Consider the following 25962-nt stretch of genomic DNA (forward strand, 5'->3'; position numbering starts at 1 on the left):
AGTATATCAGGCAACCACTGAAACTTGCCAGTTAAGTCTATTAGACTGCTGTTGATTTTTATCAACATTGCTTAATGGAACACATGGATGACAAAGCACTCATTCCCAGAAGCAACATAATCATGATTGGGTTGTTCATCTCTTTCTATAGGCAACATTCATTTGTTCCATCATATTTCCTATTAAATCTGCGTTTGGCATATCATACAGGTTGACTTTGTTGCTATTTGTATTTAATATATCTTAAAAATTGTACTTCTATCTCATAAGCTACTTCCTTATTCATTATCTATAGTTAGCACATCCTATAAGTTTTGCAATTTTTCAAAAGCTGCTAACCTGCTTTCTGTTTAACATTTTTTTTGGGTTTCCTCTGTCCTGCTTATTTTTGTGTCTTTTATAGCAACATTGAACACATTCAAATATAGAAAATTCATATCACACAAAAACTGTGGAATGTTAAAAGCCTATGGTACTGTAAAATTCACTTGGTTTATTCAAGTTTTTTTTTGCATCCTTGTTATAGATATTATGTATCAAATAAAAAATTCTTGCTTTCTTCTTGGTTTATTGTAGGCTATAACTATCTTAGAGCCTATCCATATACAATTCTGAACTGACTGAAGAGAAGGAAGGGTTCAGAGAGTTCTGTGGCAAGGAGATCATAAACTCTGTTGATGACCTGTTGTTAACTAAAGGATTTTTTTTTTTTTTTTTTTGACAGGCAGAGTGGTCTCCCATGGGGTGCAGGGCCCAAGCACTTGGGCCATCCTCCACTGCACTCCCTGGCCACAGCAGAAAGCTGGCCTGGAAGAGGGGCAACCGGGACAGAATCCGGCGCCCTGACCGGGACTAGAACCCGGTGTGCCGGCGCCGCAAGGCAGAGGATTAGCCTAGTGAGCCACGGCACCGGCCAACTAAAGGATTTTTAAAACCTGGATCCAGGTGCCTTGGAAAGAAGCATTTTCTTATTGTCTGTTTGCAGAATTTAAATACTAGCTTTTTTCTATAAAAGTTCCACCTTTTAAACCCTGGGTTTCCCTAGAATTGTTGGAATGCTCAGCATAAAGAACTTTAGGGAGGCACCAAGAGAAACAAAGTTCAAAAATAATTGCCTAGGGCCTTTTGAAAAGGCTTGCTGCCTGAAAATCTTAGCTGTCATGACACTGTTTCAGAAGATACTTAATCAGTATACCAAAGCCATATAATTAATATTCAATAATTTTTATCAGCATACATTAAAACACTTTGTTTTACCAGGTAGGAGTATGTTTACCCTGATTTATTCATAATTCATGAAACTAAATTCTGTATTTGTTCCCTGTCCCCATGTATTGTTCTTCATAAGTCATCTGTTTTTCCATACATGATACCAGTTAACATGCAAGATTTAAAAGTTCAAAGATTCTTTGTCACTGTTCTGCAGAAAGCAGAGTTCTTCCCCCTAAAATAAAATAGGACTTGGCACATAGTAGGTGCAATGGTTAGGGCACTTATTAAGCTGCTGTAACAAAGAGGATCCCTACCCACCATGCGGCTAAAAACACAGAACCTTATTTCTCTTTTCTTTCTTTCTTTCTTTTTTTTTTTTTTTGGACAGGCAGAGTGGACAGTGAGAGAGAGAGAGACAGAGAGAAAGGTCTTCCTTTTTGCCGTTGGTTCACCCTCCAATAGCTGCCGCAGCCGGCGCACCGCACTGATCCTATGGCAGGAGCCGGGTGCTTCTCCTGGTCTCCCATGGGGTGCGGGGCCCAAGCACTTGGGCCATCCTCCACTGCACTCCCTGGCCACAGCAGAGAGTTGGCCTGGAAGAGGGGCAACCGGAACAGAATCCGGCGCCCCAACCAGGACTAGAACCCCGTGTGCCGGCACTGCAAGGTGGAGGATTAGCCTATTGAGCCACGGCGCCAGCTTTTCTCTGTTCTTAGCAACAGCCAAGAGTAAGTAGGCGGCTTCACTCTTCAGCATCATTCAGGGCATCAGTTCTTTTTTCCCATTATTCTGCTATTCCCTAGGGTGTTGTCCCAATCCGTGTGCTCCAGACTGATAAGGCTGATAGGAAGAGTGACACGGAAAGAGTGGAGGGCAAGGGAATTCTTGTATAAGCCAGATCTGGATGTCTCATACATAACTTCTGTTTGTTTGCCATTGGCCGAACTCAGTCCCATAGGTGTATCAGCCATCAGGGGCTACTGATGAACAAATCCTTGTGGGCAGTGTGCTGCTAGCTAACACTGAGGGAGTCCTTTTGAGTACATAAAAAAAGGAAAGACTTAGTGTCAGTAATACTCACTGCTGTAGTAGGTACAATATAAAAAATTATAAAATTGGTTCTCATTTTAAAACAAAAGTCATTCAGTATTTACTAGAATACTTGAAGGGGCAAAGCAGTGTAATTAAAGGGTCAAAAGTGTGGGTTTGGCATTGTCAGTAACCAATCAATATTCCCAAATAGGTAGTCTAGCAGGAATGGAGATAATTGAAAGTAAAACAGGTAAAATTTCTTGTAATTTCATAATTAATATGTATGGTTTCAGTCTTTTTTGAACTTTTTAACTGTGTTCTATTTTCAACAGTAATTAATATTAGAAAATAATGTATTTTAATTCTGGTTTAAAACTGATGTAAATATGGTCTTGTGTTATGGAGATTAAATACTTGGCTGCAAATACTTTGAGGCCTTATATTTCTACTTCCATATTTCACATTTTCATTTATTTTTTATTTTTTATTTTTTGACAGGCAGAGTGGACAGTGAGAGAGAGAGACAGAGAGAAAGGTCTTCCTTTGCCGTTGGTTCACCCTCCAATGGCCGCCGCGGCCGGCGCGCTGCGGCCGGCACACCGTGCTGATCCGATGGCAGGAGCCAGGTACTTATCCTGGTCTCCCATGGGGTGCAGGGCCCAAGGACTTGGGCCATCCTCCACTGCACTCCCTGGCCACAGCAGAAAGCTGGCCTGGAAGAGGGGCAACTGGGACAGAATCCGGCGCCCCGACCGGGATTAGAACCCAGTGTACCTGCACCGCAGGCGGAGGATTAGCCTAGTGAGCCACGGTGCCGGCCACATTTTCATTGATTTTTAAATCTACACATGTTTCTGTCCTGTTAGACATGAGAACATTGTAGAACAGACCCTGAAAATGGAAGCAAATTTTTGAATAGTAATATATTTTTAAATTTTTGGCCTCCTTTTCTCTAACTTCATACTGCACTGTCAGTTGCATTGTTTGTAATGTTGAAAGCTTAGTAGTGTCCTACAAAATGAATAGAGCTACATATAAAAGAACATATTTTAAATTCTCAGTAGTAAAATATTTATCCAAGTTTCTCAAAAATTATGGTGGTACATATTAAACTTTAAATGTGTCTTTATTATAAGATTTTTAGTTTAATCTGCCACTTATACTACTCTGGTTCTTCAGGGTAACTTTTGATTGTACTTCACTGTTTATTTATTTTTTTTGTGTGGCAGCAAATGAAAATTGTTTTCACATCATCCTCCTAATGAAATATCATGTATTTATTTACATGCTATTTTAAATAATAGAGTTAAAAACTGAAACATTGAAATTTGCTTTTCTTAGGATCTGTCAGCTCAAGGATCATCTTCACAGCTTCCTAAGCCTTTTGATCCTGAGCCAGAAGCTAAATATGGCACACTGGATGTGACTTTTGACTATGACTCACAAGAACAGAAGCTTCTGGTAACAGTGACAGCTGTCACAGACATCCCAACATATAACAGGACAGGTGGCAACTCATGGCAAGTACACCTTGTTCTTCTACCTATAAAGAAACAGAGAGCAAAAACCAGCATCCAGAGAGGACCATGCCCTGTCTTCACAGAAACATTCAAATTTAATCATGTTGAATCTGAGATGATTGGAAATTATGCAGTTCGATTTAGACTCTATGGTGTACATCGCATGAAAAAAGAAAAGATTGTGGGGGAAAAGATTTTTTATTTAACAAAATTGAATCTTCAAGGCAAAATGTCATTACCTGTGATACTGGAACCTTCTTACAATCATTCTGTGAGTATCTCATCCATGGCCTGCATTTAGTTTATGTTCATGGTATATGAACTACACAATTTTAAAAACATATTGTCCAACAACTTTTTCATTCTGTTTTTTATTTAGTGATCATAGTTTTACAAACATTTCTAAGCTCTGAATAGTTAGGTAATTTTTTCTTATCTATAAAAGTTACCCTTGAAGATGTTAACATTACTTCTGTATTTTAATTTATCCTTCACAGGGTTCTAGCCCAAGGTCTTAACATGTTTGTTCCTATGTTGAAAGCTTATTTTAAGGTAGATTATGACATAATCTGAACTTCATATAGAATTTATCGATTTCTTTCCAGGTTATAAGTAGGTGATACATTAGGAATGATCCAGTCCTGTTTTAGTTGCTATGTTGCAGAAATTATTTGCTCTTACAGAATGTGTATTGCTCCTAGTTCCTCACTAGTTCTTGTCCCAGAACTGCCATTAAATTATTTTTGAGACTGCTTTGCTATACTTTCCACTTCCTTTCAGTTAAAGATTTTGAAATATTTTTTGGAAAACACTTAATACTTGGAGTGAGTTCTCTATTTTCTCCAGATTGTAATCACATACAAATCTCTTGTTTTCCCTCTTTTCAGCAAAATTCCCATAAGACATTGCCAATCACGAGAGAGAACTCTGCAGTGTTTGTTGAAACCAGGGAAATACTTTATGCCATATAGTCAGATTTTGAGAAAAATCTGTGATAATGCTCTAAGTGTAAATTATGACATTTATTCTTCTCTGTTATAGTGAATAAAAATATTTTAATATGAATTTACAGAAATAGATTTTAGGATAGATTTTTATGTTAAAGTAAAGATATGATGTTTTGGGGTTTTTGAAAAGCTTTTAAATGTGTAAGCATAGCCCATGATTAGGATCTCATTGGCTTTATACAAGGCAGCATTTGATCTTGTCATTTGTTCATTGAAGTATATACCATTTTAACTTGATGATTTCAGCATTTTTAAAAACAAAACGATAGTTGTAAATATAGTCTACTCATTGGGTTTGTAGGATAAGATTTCATCCTTTTTGGGGAAATTTATAATGTAAGTTTTCAGAATTACCATTTTGTGGCTTTTAAAAAATAGTATCATCAGTTATTAGAGGAGGGAAAAAAGAATGTGTAGACAGTATTTCATGGGGCAAAGAACACTTTTTCATAAAGTTGAATATTCTGCAATGGTTGATATGATTCTTAAGCTTTCTTATTTGGTCTGAGTGTTCTCTTGTTATTCTGTGGAAAGTATATCCTAACATAGAATAATTGATTTAAATTAGAAGAGAAATATCGAATCATCAAGAGGTATGTTTTTTTTTGTTTATTTCAAATTATCTTTCCCAATTCTATATTAATTATATTCATTCCACAAAGAAAAGAAAGCCATAGAAAATAATACAGCTTTATCTCTGGATAAACTAAGTAATTTCTGTGTTCTGTATTCATATTACATATGTTAGGTTATAGTCATTATTTCTCTAGTCCTCTTTTACCAACCAGTATGGTAAATTTCTGAGTAATATTTACAAAAAGGAAAAAAGTGCTAAATAAGTGATTAGCCTAAGGCATAATATTTAAAGTGTCTTGGTCTTAATTTCCCCCCATGTTGACACAGTTTTCAGACTTCACAGGTCTGTTTAATTGTTCCATTTTCTTGGTTTCCTTTTTTCTCTGCCTCCTTAAAAAATCTCTTGCTTATTTTTTGCTTCATTACCAAAAATAACTGGACATGCTGTAGTTATCCGGTTAACAGAATTATATCTATCAGTTATCATAAGAATTTAATACCATAAGAATAAATATATGTGTGAGAGTGTGTGTGTATGTATGTATATATATATATATATCTTTATGTATATCTGTCTTACATGTACTATAGTGGCTGTGTTCTTTTTGCTTAAGTTTTTATGCTAACTTTATGGAGAAATGTTGAAATTATAGTTTTCCTAGATGAGTTTTGCTCTGAATTTGTAAGATGTGATAATATGTATCTAAGAAACATGCTCATAATTAAACATTTATTCTGCTAGTTTTTGAATAATTACTGGCTGAGAGTTACAACAGACCAGCTATATTGTATGGTCCCTGAGTGGGAATGTTTATGGTGATTGCCCTGTCTGTGGTTCACAGTTAAATATTGGATATATGTGTGACACACAATTTATCTTTTTTAGATCTTGAGTCTCCAGATGTAGAAGAATCACATCTATATTTAATATAGAAACTTAATATAGAGACTAATATTCAACACTCAGAGATCCTTGACTTTGACCTCAGATAACTAAATAGCATTTCTTTAGGGAATGATGGTGGGGTTCTACATGTGGATGAATGAGGGATTGAGTGTTTGGTATCCTGAAAAATAGGTTTTAGTGGTGTCTGTTGTTGCACAGGTATATCCTGTTGCTTCTCCCTGTAGCAAAAACATACATTAGCATCCTGGTAAGCTCAGATGTGGCCATGTGACTTGCTTTTATCCTCTACCCATAGCCTGTAATAACCGGAATAATGCCTCTGCTACTATGGAAGCAATGTAGAAATGGAGATTTTTTTAAAAAGATTTATTTTATTTATTTGAAAGAGTTACAGAGGGGCAGAGCGAGAGAAAGGTCTTCCATCTGCTGGTTCATTCCCCAGATGGCCGCAACGGCCAGAGCTGTGCCGATCCAAAGCCAGGAGCCAAGAGTTTCTTCTGGGTCTCCCACGTGGGTGCAAGGGCCCAAGGACTGGGGCCATCTTCCACTGCTTTCCCAGGCCATAGCAGAGAGCTGGAGCAGAAGAAGAGCAGCCAGGACTAGAACCAGCACCCAAATGGGATGCCGGCGCTTTAGGCCAGGGCTTTAACCCACTGCGCCACAGCGCCAGCCCTGAAATGGAGATTCTCTAAGCTTTGATGAGAGCCTCCCTAACCAACCTGAAATACAGATATGCTTATACAGATATGCTGTATAAGCAAGAAGGCAACAGTTGTGCAGGCTGCGCAGAACATGCAGGTGTTTGTTAGCACGGCATAACCCAGCCTGGCAGGTACAGCATTGTGTGAACCTCAGTGGCAAAGAATCAGTTGAAGCAGGAAAACTGACTAAAAAAAAGTTGCATTCTTCTGAAAGAATCTGAGGTTCCTTATGGATCTCTGGGAAGCAGAGGGAGTTTACCATGCCAGATACTTCTTAAGTTCTGGGTGGTTTTTTTATTTCAATTTTTGTTTTTCTGTTAGTTGAATTATTTATGATAATTGTTTGCCAGTTGAATAGCGAATCAAAAACTGACTGTGGTTGGTTTTGTCAGGATGAATAAATAGATTGTTTAGGGGAAGCTAAGGGATGAGAGAAAGGACAAGGCCGCAGTGAAAAACTAAGTTTTCTTAAATCCTAGCGTTAATGATACTTGATGTGTGCCTAGATCTCTATATTCCTTCAAATCTGGTTCCATATTACATATTTTTTAAGATATTTATTTATTTATTTGAAAGTCAGAGTTACACAGAGAAAGAAGTCTTCCATCCGCTGGTTCACTTCCAAGTGGCCGCAACAGCTGGAGCTGCACCAATCTGAAGCCAAAAGCTTCTTCTGGGTCTCCCACGTGGGTGCAGGGGCCCAAGGACTTGTCCATCTTCTACTGCTTTCCCAGGCCATAGCAGAGAGCTGGATGGGAAGTGGTGCAGCCGGGACTCGAACCAGCACCCACATGGGATGTGGACACTGCAGGCGGTGGCTTTACCCGCTATGCCACAGCATCAGCCACCCCCCATATTATATTTTTTAAGGTTTGTTTGTTTATTTATTTTTTTGAAAAGCAGAGTTAGAGAGAGAGAGAGAGAATCATCCATGTGTTAGTTTACTCCCCGAATGGCTGCAACAACCAAGGCTGGGCCATGCTGAAGCCAGGAGCCAGAAGCTTCATCCAGGTCTCGCACATGGGTGACAGGAGCCAGGTGCATTAATGGAGAGCTAGATCTGAAGTGAAGCAGCCAGGACTTGAACTGGAGCCCACGAGGGATGCCAGTGTCACAGGCAGCAGCTTTACCTGCTATGCCATAAAACCTGCCCCACCATATTATATTTCTGGATAAATGACTAGATGTTAATTGATAAACTGGAATGAACAGAGAGGCAAAAGTTGTTATAAAGTTTTCAGTAGGTTGATTTAAATGGTGAAAGAGGAAACCTAAGCAGAATAGAGAGAGAAGTGAAGCTAGAAAGGGGCGAATGGATACAAGGAAGTAGGAAGGTTAGTGGACCGAAGGTCCAAGGATATCAAGGAAAAGATGTGAGTGTAGTTGGGCAAGCAATGTGGATGGATAGGGGACTGCAGTTGAAGAGGGGGAATGTTTTCCATTAATATGATATGGGATGACAAGGGCCCAGCATGTGATAGTGGGAATGGGCATTTGAGATGGAGTAAAAGATAAAATCCCTGGAGATGGACAAGTTGGGAAAGAAAGGCCAGTTTCTTGTGTGAGCTATCCAGGTGGACATTGTAGCCAGGAAAGATGGAGACACAAGGTGAAGTATAAGAGAATTGATTCAAGGGTTCGTCCTCGAGAAATGAAGGAGAAGTGTTCAAGGAATGAAGATGAAATGTCCAGGAGGACAGAGTAGCGTGAGCTTTATAGGAAATAGCTTGTTCTTTTCCATGAATTTAAGGTAAGAAGCAGTATTTGAGAAAGCGACATGGAACTTTGCTTTGCTTTCTGACAGTGAGACTCTTGGTGTATTAGGGAATAACCAGAGTGAAAAGTCTGAAGGGGTGATGTCCTTTCAGAACAATTGGGTTCCTTTGAAAGCAAAATGTTGGGGCTTCAGAGAAGAAAATAAAGTCCTGGAGGAGATGAGCAGATATCAGAGGTGCACAAGAGGCATAGTGAAAAGATTCGCAAAAAGATCATAATGGGGGCCGGTGCTGTGGCGCGGCAGGTTAATGCCCTGGCCTGGAGCACCGGCATCCTATATGGGTACTGGTTCAAGACCCGGCTGCTCTACTTCCGATCCAGCTCTCTACTTTGGCCTGGGAAAGCAGTAGAAGGTGGCCCAAGTCTTTGGGCCCCTGCACTCACATGGGAGACCTGGAAGAAGCTCCTGGCTTCTGGCTTCAGATTAGTGCAGTTGCGGCCAATTGGGGAGTGTACCATTGAATTGAGTACCTCTCTCTCTCTCTCTCCCCCTCTGCCTCCCCTCTCCCTCCCCCTCCCTCCCTCCCTCCCTCCCTCCCTCTCCTCTCACTGTGTAACTATGACTTGCAAATAAATAAATCTTAAAAAAAAAATATAATGGGAGATTGCATTAGTGAAGAAGTACAAAGATTGAAAGGATTAATAGTGAAAGTCAAGGAGATGGCTAATATCATCAAAGATTTGCCTTCATTTATGTTATACCAAAATGTCGATAGCAATCATAATTTACATCTATTTAAATTTCAGATTCTGAGACACATCTGTAGCTAAGCAGTTACGATATTGGTTAATATGGCCTCGTCCTACATTGGAGGGTCTGGCTTCACTACCTGGCTCCAGCTAGACTCCAGCATTCTGATAACACAAGTCCCGGAATGTAGTAGTGAGTGCTCAAGTGATTAGGTCCCTGCCACCCACGTGGGAAAACTAGATAGTGTTCCCAGCTTTAACTTCACCGAGCCCAGGCCATTGCAGGCATTTGGGGAGACCCAGCAGGTAGGAGTAACCTCTCTGTCTCTCACACACACATACTCTTTTAAATAAATAAATAAAAATTCATAAAACCAAATTTCATTTAAAGTCTAATTTGAAATTCCATCTTTGTAAAAATAGAAGATTTCTAATATAATATAAGCTGTCCTATCGATCTTTGTGTACCCTAAATCCAGTACCAGTCATTGCTGTACAAATGGTGACTGGATACATGGGTGAGTAAGTACATATGGTTCTATAAGTTACTGCCTCTGGGGCTTGTAATTGCGGTACTCATATATTTTTTGTCATCAATTTGATTTATGTCTTCTAGACTTTAAACACATGGAGAAGAGAGACTTATATTTATATGGTATTCTTAATAGAACCCAGAATTTAGTTGTTCAGGGAACACTTACTAAACTAATTCATCAACATGTTCATGTTAACTGGAATATTCTTACTCAGTTGTATAGAGTAGTATTCCTTGGTAGGTATCAGTATCCTTAAAGTGGCCCTATTAAGAATGTTTCCTAATTTGGAGTCCAGTAAGAATGGATTTGAAGGTAATTAAATAGGAACATATCATGAGTTGTTTTATTTTAATAATTGGTTAGTTAGGGTTATAATTGCTTATCCCATTTCTCATTGAGGGTATAAATGCCACAGTCTCCTGAGAGTGATCCCTCTTCCTTATGCCTTACTACAATGATGATCTTGTGATAGATAACTATAATTTCAGCTTTTAATTTCTGAAATCCCTGGATCTCATCAGTAGCCTTTTTTGTTAATGGATTGAATAAATTCAATTAGATATTTGTACTGTTACTTTTTCTTATAAAGAGATAAATTATTACTTTTACTGCATGATTGAAATATATGTCCCTATATATGTCATCAGTATATGTCATACATAAGTCTCTATTACTAACAAATACCTTTCAAAAGTTGCCTTTACCCATGTTTGTATGCATTACAGTTCACAACTACCATTGTCAATAAAAATCTACAATTTTCAGTGTAGATCACTCTTAATCATAAAGGATTTGAAAATAACTGCCTCATGATAAACTGGTGGTCACAGTTAAGGGTTATTGCATGATGGAGAAAGCTGTATGTGTGTACTTTAGTTCTCTTAATAATAACATTAATGTGAGTCATGGTGCACAGTAGTGTAAAACTAAGTAGTTACAGACTTACTGAGAGACCCTCATTCAAAGAGAAAATGAATATATGCTGTACTGGCGGTAGAGAGGAGTAACCAGTGGCACATAGAGAACTGTTACCAGAGACATCTCTTCATGAAAGGGAGAAGCTAAAATAGTACATAAAAGGATTCTTTTTGTTTAGATCAGATTCTTAGTCTTGTAGGGGGAAGAAAAGTCAAGTTTAAATTTCATGTCTCAAAAAATTTCAAACATCTGGAAAGAATAGAGTGATATAACCTGAAAATGTCAGTGTGTAAAACTAATTTTTAAAATATATATTAAGTATAGAGAATAAAAGCATCAAACAACTTAACTGGGATTCATTCTGTTGAACCATCCAAAGCCTAGTCTAAAATCTCAAGGACTAACTTATACTTCATTCTTGTTTAGTGTGCATTACTTTTTTTTTTTTTTTTTTTTTGACAGGCAGAGTGGACAGTGAGAGAGAGAGACAGAGAGAAAGGTCTTCCTTTGCCGTTGGTTCACCCTCCAATGGCCGCCGCGGCCGGTGCGCTGCAGCCTGTGTACCGCACTGATCCAATGGCAGGAGCCTGGTGCTTCTCCTGGTCTCCCATGGGGTGCAGGGCCCAAGTACTTGGGCCATCCTCCACTGCACTCCCTGGCCACAGCAGAGAGCTGGCCTGGAAGAGGGGCAACCGGGACAGAATCCGGCGCCCCGACCAGGACTAGAACCCGGTGTGCCGGTGCCACTAGGTGGAGGATTAGCCTATTGAGCCACGGCGCCAGCCCAGTTTATTTAGTTTTATTGTGGCACTGAAGACATGAGAACTAATATTCAGAAGCAGACAAATTCATCATTTCCTGGGCCAGATTGTTCTTTTAGGAAAATAGATTTGGGAAAATAAACCAGAAGCTCATTAAGTGTCCTCAAGGTCATATTTTACACACCCAGACAGTCCTGAAATCCACATTATAAAATGACATAAGGAATGAAGATAACATTAAAAAGTTTGCTCTAAAATAGCACACTGTGATTTCTTTAGCTATTATCATTTCATTTCCTGGGAACTGCTTTTAATGCTCTATGAGGATATGTATAAAAGCAACAGTAATAATGTATGAAATAACTCAGGTAGCTAGAGAATTCTCTATGAAGTTACATTAAGACTCTCAGAAACATTCCTCTATATCCATATTTAATGAATGTATAAATCACATTTTGCTATTTCATTTGTCAGTAAATTATAATGTTCAAAATATGAATCCAAACTCATTTTCAAATAGTCTGTTTTGTAGCATAGGAGAATTGTTATTACCTTTTTAAAGTTTAAGAAAGGAAATTTGAAACTGAAGGTGTTCATAAATTTAAACTGAAATCATCATTGTATTCATTCCTTAGTGGGAGTGTATTTAGAAGTTTAATTTGTATAAGGTAGTTAGCACAATAACTGGCACTTAGTAAACACCCAATAAGTGTTAGTTTTGCTAATATCATCATCATCATCCCTACTATTAATTACTATTAACATCACCACTTGCTACCATCACCCTTTAGTGTGAATTCATAGTTCATTATCTCCATAATTCATTTTGTCTTTATAGATATGACCTTGAATAATTTTTAAAATTGACTCAGTTTTTGTTTGGTCTTATTAATATAGAAGTAAAACTTGTTATAAATATGAAAGAAATGTTAACTTTTGAAGTCTTTATACATTAGTATGATACATATTATGCTAAATATCTTTCATGGTTTATACCACTGTTTTCTTTTTAAAATTATTTTGGTGTATTTTTTCATGTTAATGTGCAATTGATACAAAAAGATCAGATTCAATGTAGTTCATAGATCAACCCTAAGTATGTAATATTCCCTCCCTTCTCCCTCCTTCCTCTTTCTTTTATTTCATTTGTCTATTCATTCTTAGTTTTTGAGATAGCATATTTTGAGCTTACAATACAGTCAAGACTTAATGTTCCACCAAATAAAGAGCTCAACAGGTAAGAAGTAAGAAGACCCTGATTCATTACTTTTTTCAGAGGCAAAATGTGTGATATATTTATTCTATTTGTTAATATATTTGTGTACATATATACATATACAAAAACACCTGGTTAGCTCTCAGGGTAGGTCACATTCTAGGCAAATAACAGAGCTTAAACTATTCTAGTCAATTTAGGGAGAAATTCCAAAACTAGCTCCAATTGGGAAATGTATTCACTGAAAATGACTTAGCCCTGATAAACCAGGACTGCCAAAAGAGGGCCAGCTTCTCCGTGTGGCTCCAACACATGGAGACCAAGGGCCCTAAAACCTGTTCCCTTTTTATAATGATCTCACCTTTATAATCCCTCTAACTTAATATTTCCTAATTCCATCATAATACCACCGTAAGAAGCCATTACCCCAAATTCTGTCAAGAGTATAGAAAGAGACAGCCACCTCCACTGGGCACTGTAAAGTAGGAGCCACGGGCCTGCAGTTCTGATTTTCTTCCTTCTTCATACATGTAACTACTTTTTTGAGAGAAGCATGACTCCTATTATCCTTAGTGTATTATTTGATCAATCCCCTCATATGTAACCAGTGCTCTACTGCAGCCACCTGCCTTCCATACAGATACCCACTTTGTCAAACTCAAGTTCCAACTTCCTTGGTCAGCTTTTCCTCCTACAGGAAGTGCCCATTGTGTGTGGCTTGTGACATTCATTCCCGTGTTCACTCCCATCTCCCTCCCTGCCTCTGGGTAAAGGCTCTCCTTCACTCTGCACAGGCACTGAATTGCCACAGCAGGTTGCCTATGATGTAGGGACATCTGCCTTATCTTGCTTGGACTCCGACACCTCCCCTCATCCCCCCTGCACACACACACACACACACACCAGATCACCATTCACTGAAAATACTCCTCCTCTCCTGTTTGGGATCTGATACCCTACACTAGCCCATCCTTCTGAATGGATGCTCTTGACACTCTGCTGAGACTCTGACAGCCCATTCTTTGTCACCCCGTAGTTCCTTTAGTGAGATACCTTTCTAACCCTGGTAAGGCTTATGCAACCAAGCTAAGCCACCCTCTGTGGAAATGTCCTCCTCATCCTACACAGCTATACCAGACTGCTGATCTGGACTATCTCCACATACTAAATTGGATCTCCCCTCTCAAGCCCAGCATGGACACCTCCTTCCACACTCTGCCTGGTATGCTGCTCCTCTGTGAGGATGCCCTATTCATCCTGTTTGGATTTAGCAAATTTCTGTAAATTAAGGACCACTTGACAGTCCCTTAGTAAGGTGATGAAAATAATGATTACGCAAATGCTAATAATATGATAACCACTAACATATTTACCAGAAATACAGATGTGGTTATACTATGTCACAAATAAATATGACATTTCCCTTTTTTAGGTGTCTTTAAAGTGGCCAAAGATAAACTTCAAAGTATTGAGATTAGGTATATTTTTGGCTACCTGAGATTAAAGAGAAACTAGTGTGTGATGGAACTGTCCATGGTGCTGACAAGTCCCTGGCATCTCTTCTGGGTTCCAGTGTGGCTGCCTTGAATTTGGCCATCTTGAATCTTCCCTACTTTTATACATCTAATATTGCTCCTCAGATTTTTTTAAATATTTATTTATTTGAAAGTCAGAGTTACACAGAGGAGAGGGGAGAGGGAGAGGGGAGAGAGAGGTCTTTCATCTGATGGTTCACTCCCCAAATGGCCGCAACAACTGGAGCTGTGCTGATCTGAAGCCAGGAGCTTCTTCCAGGTCTCCTATGTGGGTGCAGGTGCCCAAGGACTTGGGCCATCTTCTACTGCTTTCCCAGGCCATAGCAGCGAGCTGGATAGGAAGAAGAGCAGCCAGGACTAGAACCGGTGCCCATATGGTATGCCGGCACTTCAGGCCAGGTCGTTAACCCTCTGCGCCACAGCACCGGCCTCCGATTTTTTAAATCCCTGTTAAACCTGAGTTCATTCTTACATCTTGATTGGCTAAGGCTTTGTATACATCTTTTAGATATATAATACCATTTTCTGAATTTATTGTAATATCTTATCTTGCTCTTTTTTCCTTTTTTTGGTAAGAGGACCTCCTTCTAGTCCAGGTGATATATTAAAAGGTGGTATCTTCTGCTAATTTATGAGAGTGTGGAATTAGTATGGTATAGTCATGGTGTTGATGTTATATCCCCTTCTAGAAGGAGAACTTTCTTAAAGATGTATTTATTTCTAGTGAGCTTCTTAGCAGTTGCTTCCAGGTCATATTCTCTAGAGACACAGACTCGATTTGGGGGATGGTGGTTATGTTGTCCTCTCCCCTTGGGATAGGGTTCTTCAGCTCTCATTCCTATAGTATCTTAAATGCAGCTACAGTGACAATAAACCTCAAATTTATACCAAAAGTTATGTTCACTGGAGATGTCTTCAGATTTATGTCTTGCTCTTTATATTCAGAGTGTGACAAGAAATGAATAACAGACATTGTTAGCAAATAGGTTTATTTCTTTTAATATCTGAGTACCTCCTAAATGCCTAAATGTGAATGAGCAGCTAGCATTAGCCAATAGTGGTGCCAGTAGGGGGGTAACTCTGATGGTGCTGTCCAATGCATTTAGTTAGCATTTTCCCTTGCCTTCCATGTCTTATTAATATGTTCACTGATAGATAACCAAGTAGACTGAGAAGAAGATGAAACATCTGTATTTTCTTAAGTACTTTTTTTGTCTTCTTTTGAGTTGTTGGAAGAAATAAAAATTTCTAAGACTCCTAAGGCTGAGTGCTAACTTTTGGCTTTTTTTTTTTTTTTTTTTTTGGTAACTATCTGGTTGTTTATCCTTGAAATCATAGCCCAAAATATGTTATTCTCATCTGATTATGTTACATTTAATTAAGCCTTAACTATATTTATTTGCACATCTGTGTCTAAGTTTTATACATTTCAGCTTAGCATTTGTCACAAGTTACTCATTCTACATCATTAGCATTAAGTAGACCCTTGTGTTTCTTGGTTTAGTCAAACCCATACTTAAGTCATTTGTAAAACATTTCAGCAAGATGCAAAATGCTTTCATGTACTGAGTGTCTTTGAAACTTCATGCCTTTAGTGCTGTTGACACTTTTCACTACCATACACAATTTTGAATTCTGTTTATTCCTTCTAAAAAACATGCTCTTCCCCCTGCTCCTCTATTTCCTAAGTCACTTTTCAATACCACCATACAAATACCTGAAAACTCCAGGAGCCGTGAACTTACCATATCTAATCTTGTCACTTTGGGATTCATTGAGCTTTTTGGAGCTCTGCATTTATAATTTATATTAATAATTAAATTTATAACTTTTTGTTACTACTTTAAATATTCTTGCCTGCTAGACCTTTTCTGAGAGTTTGATTACATATGTGTTACATGCTGTGTAGTTACCTCAGAGCTCACTGATGCTTTGTTCTTAATTTTTCTTCTTTTCTGATTTTTGGGTATCTATGTTGCTTTGTCATCAGATTCATTAATCTTCCTCAGAGCCTACCGTGTTGGCAATGTCATGCCATATGTTTTTATCTCAGATGTATTTCTTGATTTTTAAATGTTAAATACCTGTTTTAAATGTATACAAAGTCTATCACCTGAGTATTTCCTGGGCTGAGTTTATCAATTGACTTTTTTCCTCAATATATATTTTATTCTTTGCTTGTTTGCTAATTTTAATGGATGCCAGATACAGTGAATTTTATATTATTGGTTGTTGAAATTACTTTTGTCTTTATGTACTTTTGAACTTTGCTCATGCTTGCAGTCAGGCTGCTTAAAACACTTTGATTTTTTAGGCTTGTTTTTGCATTTTACTGTAGAAATCTAAACATTCTTTATTCTAGGGCTAATTTGGCTCTACTGCTCAGGAAATTTATTTCTAAGTACCAAACACCCTATGTATTATGAGTTTTCTTCACTTTGGCTGTTCAGAGTATGAATTATTTATAGACCCATGTGAATTCTAGAAATTTTCTTGTTTCTTTCCTATTCTTCTTTCCTTGGCCATAGGTGGTTTGGGATTTTAAGAGTTTCTAAAATATGAATGAGACTTGAGCGTATTTAATATGAGTGAGACAAATTGAGTGAAGAGTGATGTTTATGATATATGACAAATAGAGACATGTAACAGAGTCATGTGTCACTTAACCATGGATATATGTTCTGAGAAATATATTAGGAGATTTTGTCACTTGAACATTGTAGAGTGCACTTACACAAACCTAGATAATAGAGGTCAGTCACTCAACATGTTTTCTTAATGTGAGAGATGTGGTAACTATCAGCTATGTAAGGCTGGCACCAGCATAACATTGCATATTGTTTTTTTTCTTTTTTTTAATTTTTTAAAAATTTATTTGATAGGTAGAGTTAGTGAGAGAGACAGAGAGAAAGGTCTTCCTTCTGTTGGTTCACTCCCCAAATGGCCACAATGGCCAGAGCTGCACCGATCCAAAGCCAGGAGCCAGGTGCTTTCTTCCTGATCTGCCATGTGGGTGTAGGGCCCAAGCACTTGGGCCATCCCCTACTGTTATCCCAGGCCATAGCAGAGAGCTGGACTGGAAGAGGAGCAACCAGGACTAGAACCAGCGCCCATATGAGATACCAGCGCTGCAGGTGGAGGATTAACCCAGTGTGCCACAGCGCCAGCCCCGCATATTGTTTTCACATAAACTTTTTATGTAGGTTGTATACTGAAATGATTACAATTACAGTTTAGTAAATATATATACCAGTAACATTGTCATTTATTATCATTTTCAAGTATTATGTATTCATACTTGTATGTGCTATGCTTGTTGACTTGTAGTAAATCCAGTTACACCCCAAACACCTCAGATATGAGTAACTGGTTGCATTATGTTATAATGTCACAAGGCTGTAGGAATTCTTCAGCTTTATTATAATATTATGAGATCATTGTTGTATATGTGGTCCACTGTTGACCAAAACTTCATTATACAGCACATGACTGTATTTTTAAGACGGCTAAAGAAAACAGAAGCCAGACAATTGGTAGAGAAACTGATCTGAAACAGAAAGGATGCTTGCTCTGGTAACTTAAAAAAGAGGAGAGGACCCCGATGTGGGGAAGTCTGTTGATCTTTTAGCAGGAAGTTGAGGAAGATTTCACAGATTGAACATGTGTAGGTGTGTCTGTGTGTGTGTGAGAGAGAGAGAGAGAGAGAGCATGCGCAAGTGAGCAGGAGGCAAGAATGATTATAGAAAGAGGAGATTAGATCAGCTGATTTTAGGGGAATGGAAGCTTTATAATCAGAGAAATGTAAAAATAAGCTTACCAGAGGAGTATAACCAGATACTGGTGAGACTAGTTTCTAATTCATCCAACTGTGTGATGTTTCCCCCAGTGCAGTTGGAGTTACTAGGTTCATACCAGCCAGTCAAGTATTTCAATAGAGAAGCAAGGAAGTTTAAGCCATTTTCAAATGAACAATTGAGACAGTGGATCTGGGAGTGTACACTTGGTGGAGAGGAAAATGAGGACAAGAAGTACAAAAGTACAGACCAAGGGAATGGAGGTCTGGCCACGGTGTGCTGTGTGAGAGAAACCGAGGGAGCAAACCTGTTAGGGGGCCGGCGCGGTGGAGCAGTAGGTTAGTCCTCTGCCCGCTGCGCCGGCATCCCATATGGGCAAAGTCTGTATGATGGTAAGTCCCATAAGATCATTTTGCCAAGTGACGTTGTAACCATCCACATCTGTGTGAGTATTCAGTGATGTTCACACAGTGACAGATTGCCTAACTCTGCATCCACAAGGTATCTCCCTTGTTAAGCAACCTGTGTTAGTAAATGGACTTGAACCATTTTCTCCAGAAATACTCTGAGATTCAGATGTGTTTACTTCAAATTGTTTTTTAAATTAGGGTATAGTTTTTAAAATTATAAAGGTAATTATCAACATATGTACTAAATTTTAATCCATTGGAAACTGTTTACATGTTAACTCATTCGACCTACTCTTTGTTTCTATAGATTCACTAATAAAACTGTTCTGTATCTTTATATATTTTTGAAATTGTTATAATTGTGACTTGCTTAAGAATATTGTAGCTTAGTAGTAATACATTAATTTAGCCTTATAGGTGTCTGCCTATAAAAATTTTAACTGTATATCAAAGTCTTTTCTAATCTTTTTTTTTCTTTGACATAGTAATCAAGTGGTTTAGTTATTTGTGTAAGTTCAGGGTAATTGGTCTTTAAAATATAAGCAGTTATTAGGTATTAGTAGTGATTTAACTTGAGAAGTTTCTTTAGTGTTCCATAACCTTGTCTTTAGTTTTCTTGTTCAGTTCAATGGAGTAAATACTCTGACATTACAAGTCAAGGTAGTTCACAAGCTGCCAGTTTTTCATTAATATTGTACATAAAACACAAACCCTGGATGCCAAGTTAATATAAGACTGCAATTGTCACCCATAAACCTAAATATCAAATTTTGTTTTTATCAAAACAGCCTGTGTTAAATTTGAATTCAATAATAAATGTATACCAATATACTATACTAATCTGTTTTGTATTTGAGCACCATGTAAGATTTTAATTGTTCCAAGAGCACTGTTAACTACATATTTATTTTTAAGATTTATTTATTTATTTGAAAATCAGAGTTAGAGAGGGGGAGACAGAGAGATCTTCTGTCTGTTGGTTCACTCAACAAGTGACTGCAATAGCCGGGTGTGGGCCAAGCCAAAGCCAGGAACCAGGAGCTTCACCCTGGTCTTTCATCCAGGTGGCAGGGGCCCAAACATTTGCGCCATCTTCTGCTGCTTTTCCCAGGCCATTAGCAGAGAGCTGGATCAGAGGTGGAGCAGCCCAACATGAACCGGTAACCATATGGGATGCCAACATTGCAGGCAGTGTTGTACGCTAAGCCACAACACAGGCCCCAGAGTTTTTGAAAACAATATTAAATTCTCTTTGAAGTTCTTTCTAGAATTATATTACTTTACAATAGAAAGCTTTTAAATAATTTTTATAACAACTTAATATTGAGCTATGATTCACATGTCATAAAATTAATCCTTTTAAAGTAGACAAATACTGGTTTTTATAACAGTCACAGAATTTTTTAACTCTCACTGATATTTAATTCCAGAACATTTTTTCACCCCAAAATAAAATTCTATACCCATTAGCAATAATGTTCTCTGCCAAAACTGATCTGCTTTCTGTCTGGTTTTGCCTCTTCTGGACATCTTTCTTTTTTTAAGATTTATTTATTTTACTTGAAAGTCAGAGTTACACAGAGAGAGGAGGAAACGCAGAGAGAGAGAGAGAGAGATGTTCCATCTGCTGGTTCACTCCCGCCAATCTGAATCCAGGAGCCAGGAGCTTCTTCCAGGTCTCCCACATGGGTGCAGGGGCACAAGGACTTGGGCCATCTTCTGCTGCTTTCCCAGGCCACAGCATAGAGCTGGATAGGAAGTGGAGCAGCCAGGACTAGAACTGGCACCCATATGGGATGCCGGCATTGCAGGTGGCAACTTTACCCATTATAGCACCAGCCCCCTGGACATCTTTCTATGAATGTGTTTGAAGGCAGAGCACACCCATATTTTAGCATGTATACATACATACTTCATTGCTTTTTTTGACTTAAAAATTTCTGTTAAATGGATATATTACATTTTACTTACCCATTCAGTTAGTAAGCTTTTGGGTGGTTTTTATTTTTGGCTCTTATGAATAATGCTGTTAAGAGCATTTATATGTAACTTGTTATGTGGACATCTACCTTTCCTTCTTTTGCATATACACCCAGTTCTAGAATTGCTGGTAACTATGCTTAGCATTCTTAATAACTTCCAAGCTGCCTTTCAAAGGACCTGCACTGTTTTTGCTACCCCACCAGTAATGTATGAAGTTCCAGTTTCTACACATACTTCCCAACACCCGTTACAGCCCTTTTGTATTAGCCATTCTGGTGGGCTCAAAAATGATGTTTCATTGTACTTTTGATTTGCATTTCTCTAACCAGTAATAATGCTGACCATCTTTCTATTTGCTTAGTGGTCACTTGTGTATATTCTTTAGTAAAATTTCTATTAAAATCCTTTGCCCATTTTTTAATTAGCTCTTCTCTGTGTTTTTGAGATGAATACTTTATATATTCTAGAAATAGATACCTTATTATATTTGAAATTTTTTTCTCCCATTCTGTGCTTTTTACTTTCTTGTTGGTATTCCATAAAGCACAAAGTTTTTAATTTTGAGAGGGTCCAGTTTATTTTTCATATTGTGTCTTGTGTTGTTGGTGCCATATCTACAAAGCCATTGTCTAATCCAAGGTCATAGATTTACTGCAGGGTACAGTTTGCATCCTCTAGTCCCAGGACCAGGACCAGCACTATTGGTGTTACAAACCACAGCACCAATTGGACTCTCCTAGCAGGGCTTGAAGAAGAGCCCATTCACATCACATCATCCTAGATCTACAGGAATCCATGCTGCAAACTCCAGCATCACTCAGGCTTACCAGTGGACAAGGGGATAGCCACTTGTGTCTCCCTCAGCACCAAGAACAAGGCCTTGGATATCACAGTCCCGAGAGACTGACAGCAAATTCTCTGTGGACTAGATATGCATCCTAGGAAATCCACATTCATCTCAAAGCTACATTTTTGTCCCTATGAACTGCAGCAGACTTTACCACTGTGTCACAAACAAAACTGATATTGATTTTTTTTAGATTTTTATTTATTTGACAGGTAGAGTTACAGACAGTGAGAGAGAGAGGCAGAGAGAAAGGAAAGGGCTTCCTTCCATTGGTTCACTCCCCATATGGCCGTAACAGCCAGAGCTACACCGATCGGAAGCCAGGAGCCAGGTGCTTCCTCCTGGTCTCCCACGTGGGTGCAGGGTCCCAAGCACTTGGGCCATTCTCCGCTGACCTCCCAGGCTACAGCAGAGAGCTGGACTGGAAGAGGAGCAACCGGGACTAGAATTGCGCCCATATGGGATGCTGGCGCTGCAGGCAGAGGATTAACCAAGTAAGCCACGGTTATGGCCCCAAAACTGATATTGATTAAAACAAAATAAATCACTTAGAGATTTTACTCTTGGGCTCATCTAGAACCAAAGCCAAAACAACAAGCCAGTGACACTCTGCATTTCCAGCTAAACCATAAACTTTTTCCAGTAAAATCTCCATAAAGAATAAGGGACAATTACACCAGATGTATAGATGTCAACCCAGGGACACAGGAGACATGAAAAATCAAGTTGCACAACACCTCCAAGAGAACAGAGTAGTCCTCCAGAATGAGAACCTGAAGTTACAGAAATCTATGAAATTCCAGAAATAGAATTCAAAATAGTGATTGTAAGGAAACTCAGTGCAATGTGTGAGAATGCAGATATATTAAAGAAATTAGGAAATCGGTGAATCACATGAGTGAAAATATTACTGAGGAGATAGAAATAAATAAGATGAACCAAATAGAAATTTGGGGCATGAAATTTTCAATCAATGAAGTAAAAAGTACAATTGAGCGCTTTAGCAACAGACAGGCCAAGTAGAGGAAACAATTTCTGACTTTGAGGACAAGACTTTGGAAATAACTCAATCAGACAAAAATAAAGAGAAAAGAGTGAAGAAATTCTGCATGAAATATGAGATACCATTAAACAACTAGACATTCATATTATAGGTATTCCTGAAGGAGAGGTATAGAAAGAAGGCATTAAGATTAAGAACCCGCTGAATGAAATAATAGTTGAAAATTTCCCAGGTCTTGAAAGGGACATGGACATCCAGATATAAGAAGTTCAAAGGACTCCAAGCAGAATCATCCAAAAAAGGTCTCCTCCAAGGCATGTTGTAGTCAAATTGTTAAAAGTTAAGGACAGGGAGAGAGTCCTAAAGGCAGTAAGAAAGAAGCATCAAGTTATATATAAAGGAAGACCAATTAGATTGACATCACACTTCTCAGTAGAAACCCTACCGGCCAGAACAGAGTGGGATGATATATTCAAGGTCTTAAAATTTCAAACCGAGAATCTTATATCCAGTGAAGCTATCCTTTAAAAGTAAAGGATAAATATTTTTTCAGATAAGCAAAAACAGAATTCACACCTCCAGACAAGCCTTACAAGAAATTCTCAAGGAAGTCCTGCATTAGAAATAGGCATCCTGAAAACATGTGACACCACCAAATTTACTATCAGAGCAGGTAGAATCGGTATCCAATCAAAAAAATGACAAGTAGTATTTCTTATCTCCCAATACTTACCTTGAATGTAAATGGATTAAATTCTCCAGCCAAAAGACTTAAATTAGCTGAATGGACAAAAAAACCAAGACTTCACTATATGCTGCCTGCAAGAAACTCACTTCACAGAGATACACATAGACTGAAAGTGAAGGACTGGAAAAAGATAGACAAGGCAAGTACAAACCAAAAACGAGCCAAGGTAGCTATCAGATAAAACAGACTTAAAATTTAAAACTATAAAAAGAGACAAGAACTTTCTATTTTGATAAAAGGCTCTATTCAGCAAAAGATGTATATAGCATTTACATGATATTTATAGCATTAGACCTAAAGGAAGAGACAGACTCCAATACAATAACAGTGAGTGACTTCACCTTACTATCATCAGTGGACAGATCACCCACCTGAAAGTCCAACAATATGCTAGAGTTGTAAAAAAACATCAAAAGCAGTGTTAAGAGGAAGTGTGCTGGCGTCGCGGCTCAATAGGCTAATCCTCTGCCTGCGGGGCTGGCACACTGGGTTCTAGTCCCGGTTGGGGCACCGGATTCTGTCTCGGTTGCCCCTGTTCCAGGCCAGCTCTCTGCTGTGGCCTGGGAGTGCAGTGGAGGACGGCCCAAGTCCTTGGGCCCTGCACCTGCATGGGAGACCAGGAGAAGCACCTGGCTCCTGGCTTCGGATCAGTGCGGCGCGCCAGCCGTGGCGGCCATTGGAGGGTGAACCAACGGTAAAGGAAGACCTTTCTCTCTGTCTCTCTCACTGTCCACTCTGCCTGTCCAAAAAAAAGAGGGAAGTGTACAGCATTCAGTGTTCACATTTTAAAAAAAAGATCTCAAATAAAAGATCTAATGAGGCATGTTGAAGATTTGGAAGAATAAACCAAACCCCAAATCAGCAGGCGGTGAGAAATAATAAGGATCAGAGCAGAAATAAATGAAATTGAAAAAAAATACAAAAGATCAACAAAACAAAAACCTGGTGTTTTGAGAAGATAAAGTAGATAAACCTCTAGTCAGATTAACAAGAAAAAGAACAATCTCAAATAGATAAAATTAGAGATAAGGAGACATTAAATCCAGCACCACTGAAATAGAATCATAAGAAACTACAATGAAAAGCTATATGCTAATAAACTGGAAAACTTCAAAAATGGATACATTTCTGGATACATTTAACTAACCATGATTAAATCTAGAAGAATGGACAGTCTAAACAGACAGATGACAAACAATGAGATTGAAGCAGTAATGAAAAGTCTTCCTCAAGGAAAAGTCCAGGACCTGATGGCTTTATTACTGAATTCTACAAAACATTTAAAGAGGAACTAATTCCAGTACTTTCAAACTATTCCAAAAGATTGAAGAGGGTGGAATCCTGCCAAACTCTTCTTATGAGGCCAGTAGCACTTTGATACCAAAACTGAACAGATACAACATGCAAAGAAAACTACAGACCTGTACCTTTAATGAACATAGATTCCCAACAAAATCCTCGCAAACCAAATCTAAAGCCACATCAAAAATTAACACACACAATTAAGTGGGATTTATCCCAGGAATGCAAGAGTGGTTCAGTATTTGCAAATCAACAAATGTCATAAATCATATCAACAGAATGAAGAACAAAAAAAATATGGCCATCTCAATGGATTTGGAGAAAGCATTTGATATGAATCAGTACTACTTTATGATAAAAACCCTCCGAAATTAAATATAGAAGGACCATACCTCAAGATTATTTAAGGTTATTGTGTAACACACCAATAGCCAATATCATACTGAATGGGAAAAGCTGAAAACACTTCCCCTAAGATCTGGAATAAGACAGAGATGTCCACTTTCATCACTCTTAATTCAGTATAGTACTGGAAGTTTTAGCAAGACCAGTTACGGAAGAGAAGGAAAGGGCATCAGAATTGGAAAAAAGAAAATATCCATATTTGCAGATGGAATGTTGTACATGAAAAAACCTAAACACTCCACCAAAAAGCTGTTAGAAAACTAATAAACCAATTCAGTAAAGTTGCAAGTTACAAAATAAACATACAAAAAAAGAAACCTTTTTATATCCTAATGGTGAACTCACTGAAAGAGAAATCAAGAAAGAAGAAGGAAATCTCATTTATAATAGCCTCAGAAAAATCAAATACTTATAAATAAATTTAGCCAAAGTGAAAGATCTCAATGATGAAAGAAATCAGCAAGGACACAAGCAATGGGAAGACATTTCTTGTTCCTCAATTGGAAGAATGAATATCATGACAAATGTCTATACCATATAAAGTGATATGCAGATTCAGTACAATACCTATGAAAATACCAATGACATTCTTTACAAAGGTAAGGAAAATAATCTTAAAATTCATATGGAATCAAAAAAGGTGCAAAATATCTGAAATGACCTTGAGCAAAAAAAAAAAAAGCTGGAAGCATCACAATACCTGACTTCGAAGTATACTACAAAACTATAGTAATTAAAACAGTGTAATACTAGCGTAAAAGCTAATACATACATCAGTGGCATAGAATAGAGAGCCCAGAAATTAATCTACATACATAAAGCAAAGTGATTTTTGACAGAAGTGTTCAGACCATACATTAAAGATAATCTCTTCAACATTATGCTGGCAAAATTGGAAATTAGAGCCATACCTCTCACCATATACAAAAATCAACCCAAGGTGGATTAAAGACTTAATTTAAGACCTAACACCGTGAAGTTGGTAGAAGAACATGTAGGGGAGATATACTAAGACATTGGTGTAGGGGATGACTTCTTGGACAAGACCCCCAAAGCACATGCAACACAAGCAAAACTAAACAG

General features: G+C 38.2%; 1 protein-coding gene across 4 annotated transcripts in view; it reads left to right on the forward strand.

Moving 5' to 3' along the window:
- The window catches only part of SYT14 (synaptotagmin 14), a 245650-nt gene that overhangs the window by 175594 nt on the left and 44094 nt on the right, over positions 1–25962 (forward strand). For all 4 annotated transcript variants that reach the window (XM_051820526.3, XM_017347809.4, XM_051820522.3 and 1 more), the window contains one exon: positions 3586–4035. In XM_051820526.3, the coding sequence (XP_051676486.1) occupies positions 3586–4035 (450 nt within the window). The remainder of the gene's footprint in view (positions 1–3585; positions 4036–25962) is intronic.

The sequence above is a fragment of the Oryctolagus cuniculus genome, chromosome 13, assembly GCF_051225735.1.
Source record: "Oryctolagus cuniculus isolate XC-2025 breed Fujian yellow rabbit chromosome 13, ASM5122573v1, whole genome shotgun sequence".
NCBI classification, from domain to species: domain Eukaryota; kingdom Metazoa; phylum Chordata; class Mammalia; order Lagomorpha; family Leporidae; genus Oryctolagus; species Oryctolagus cuniculus.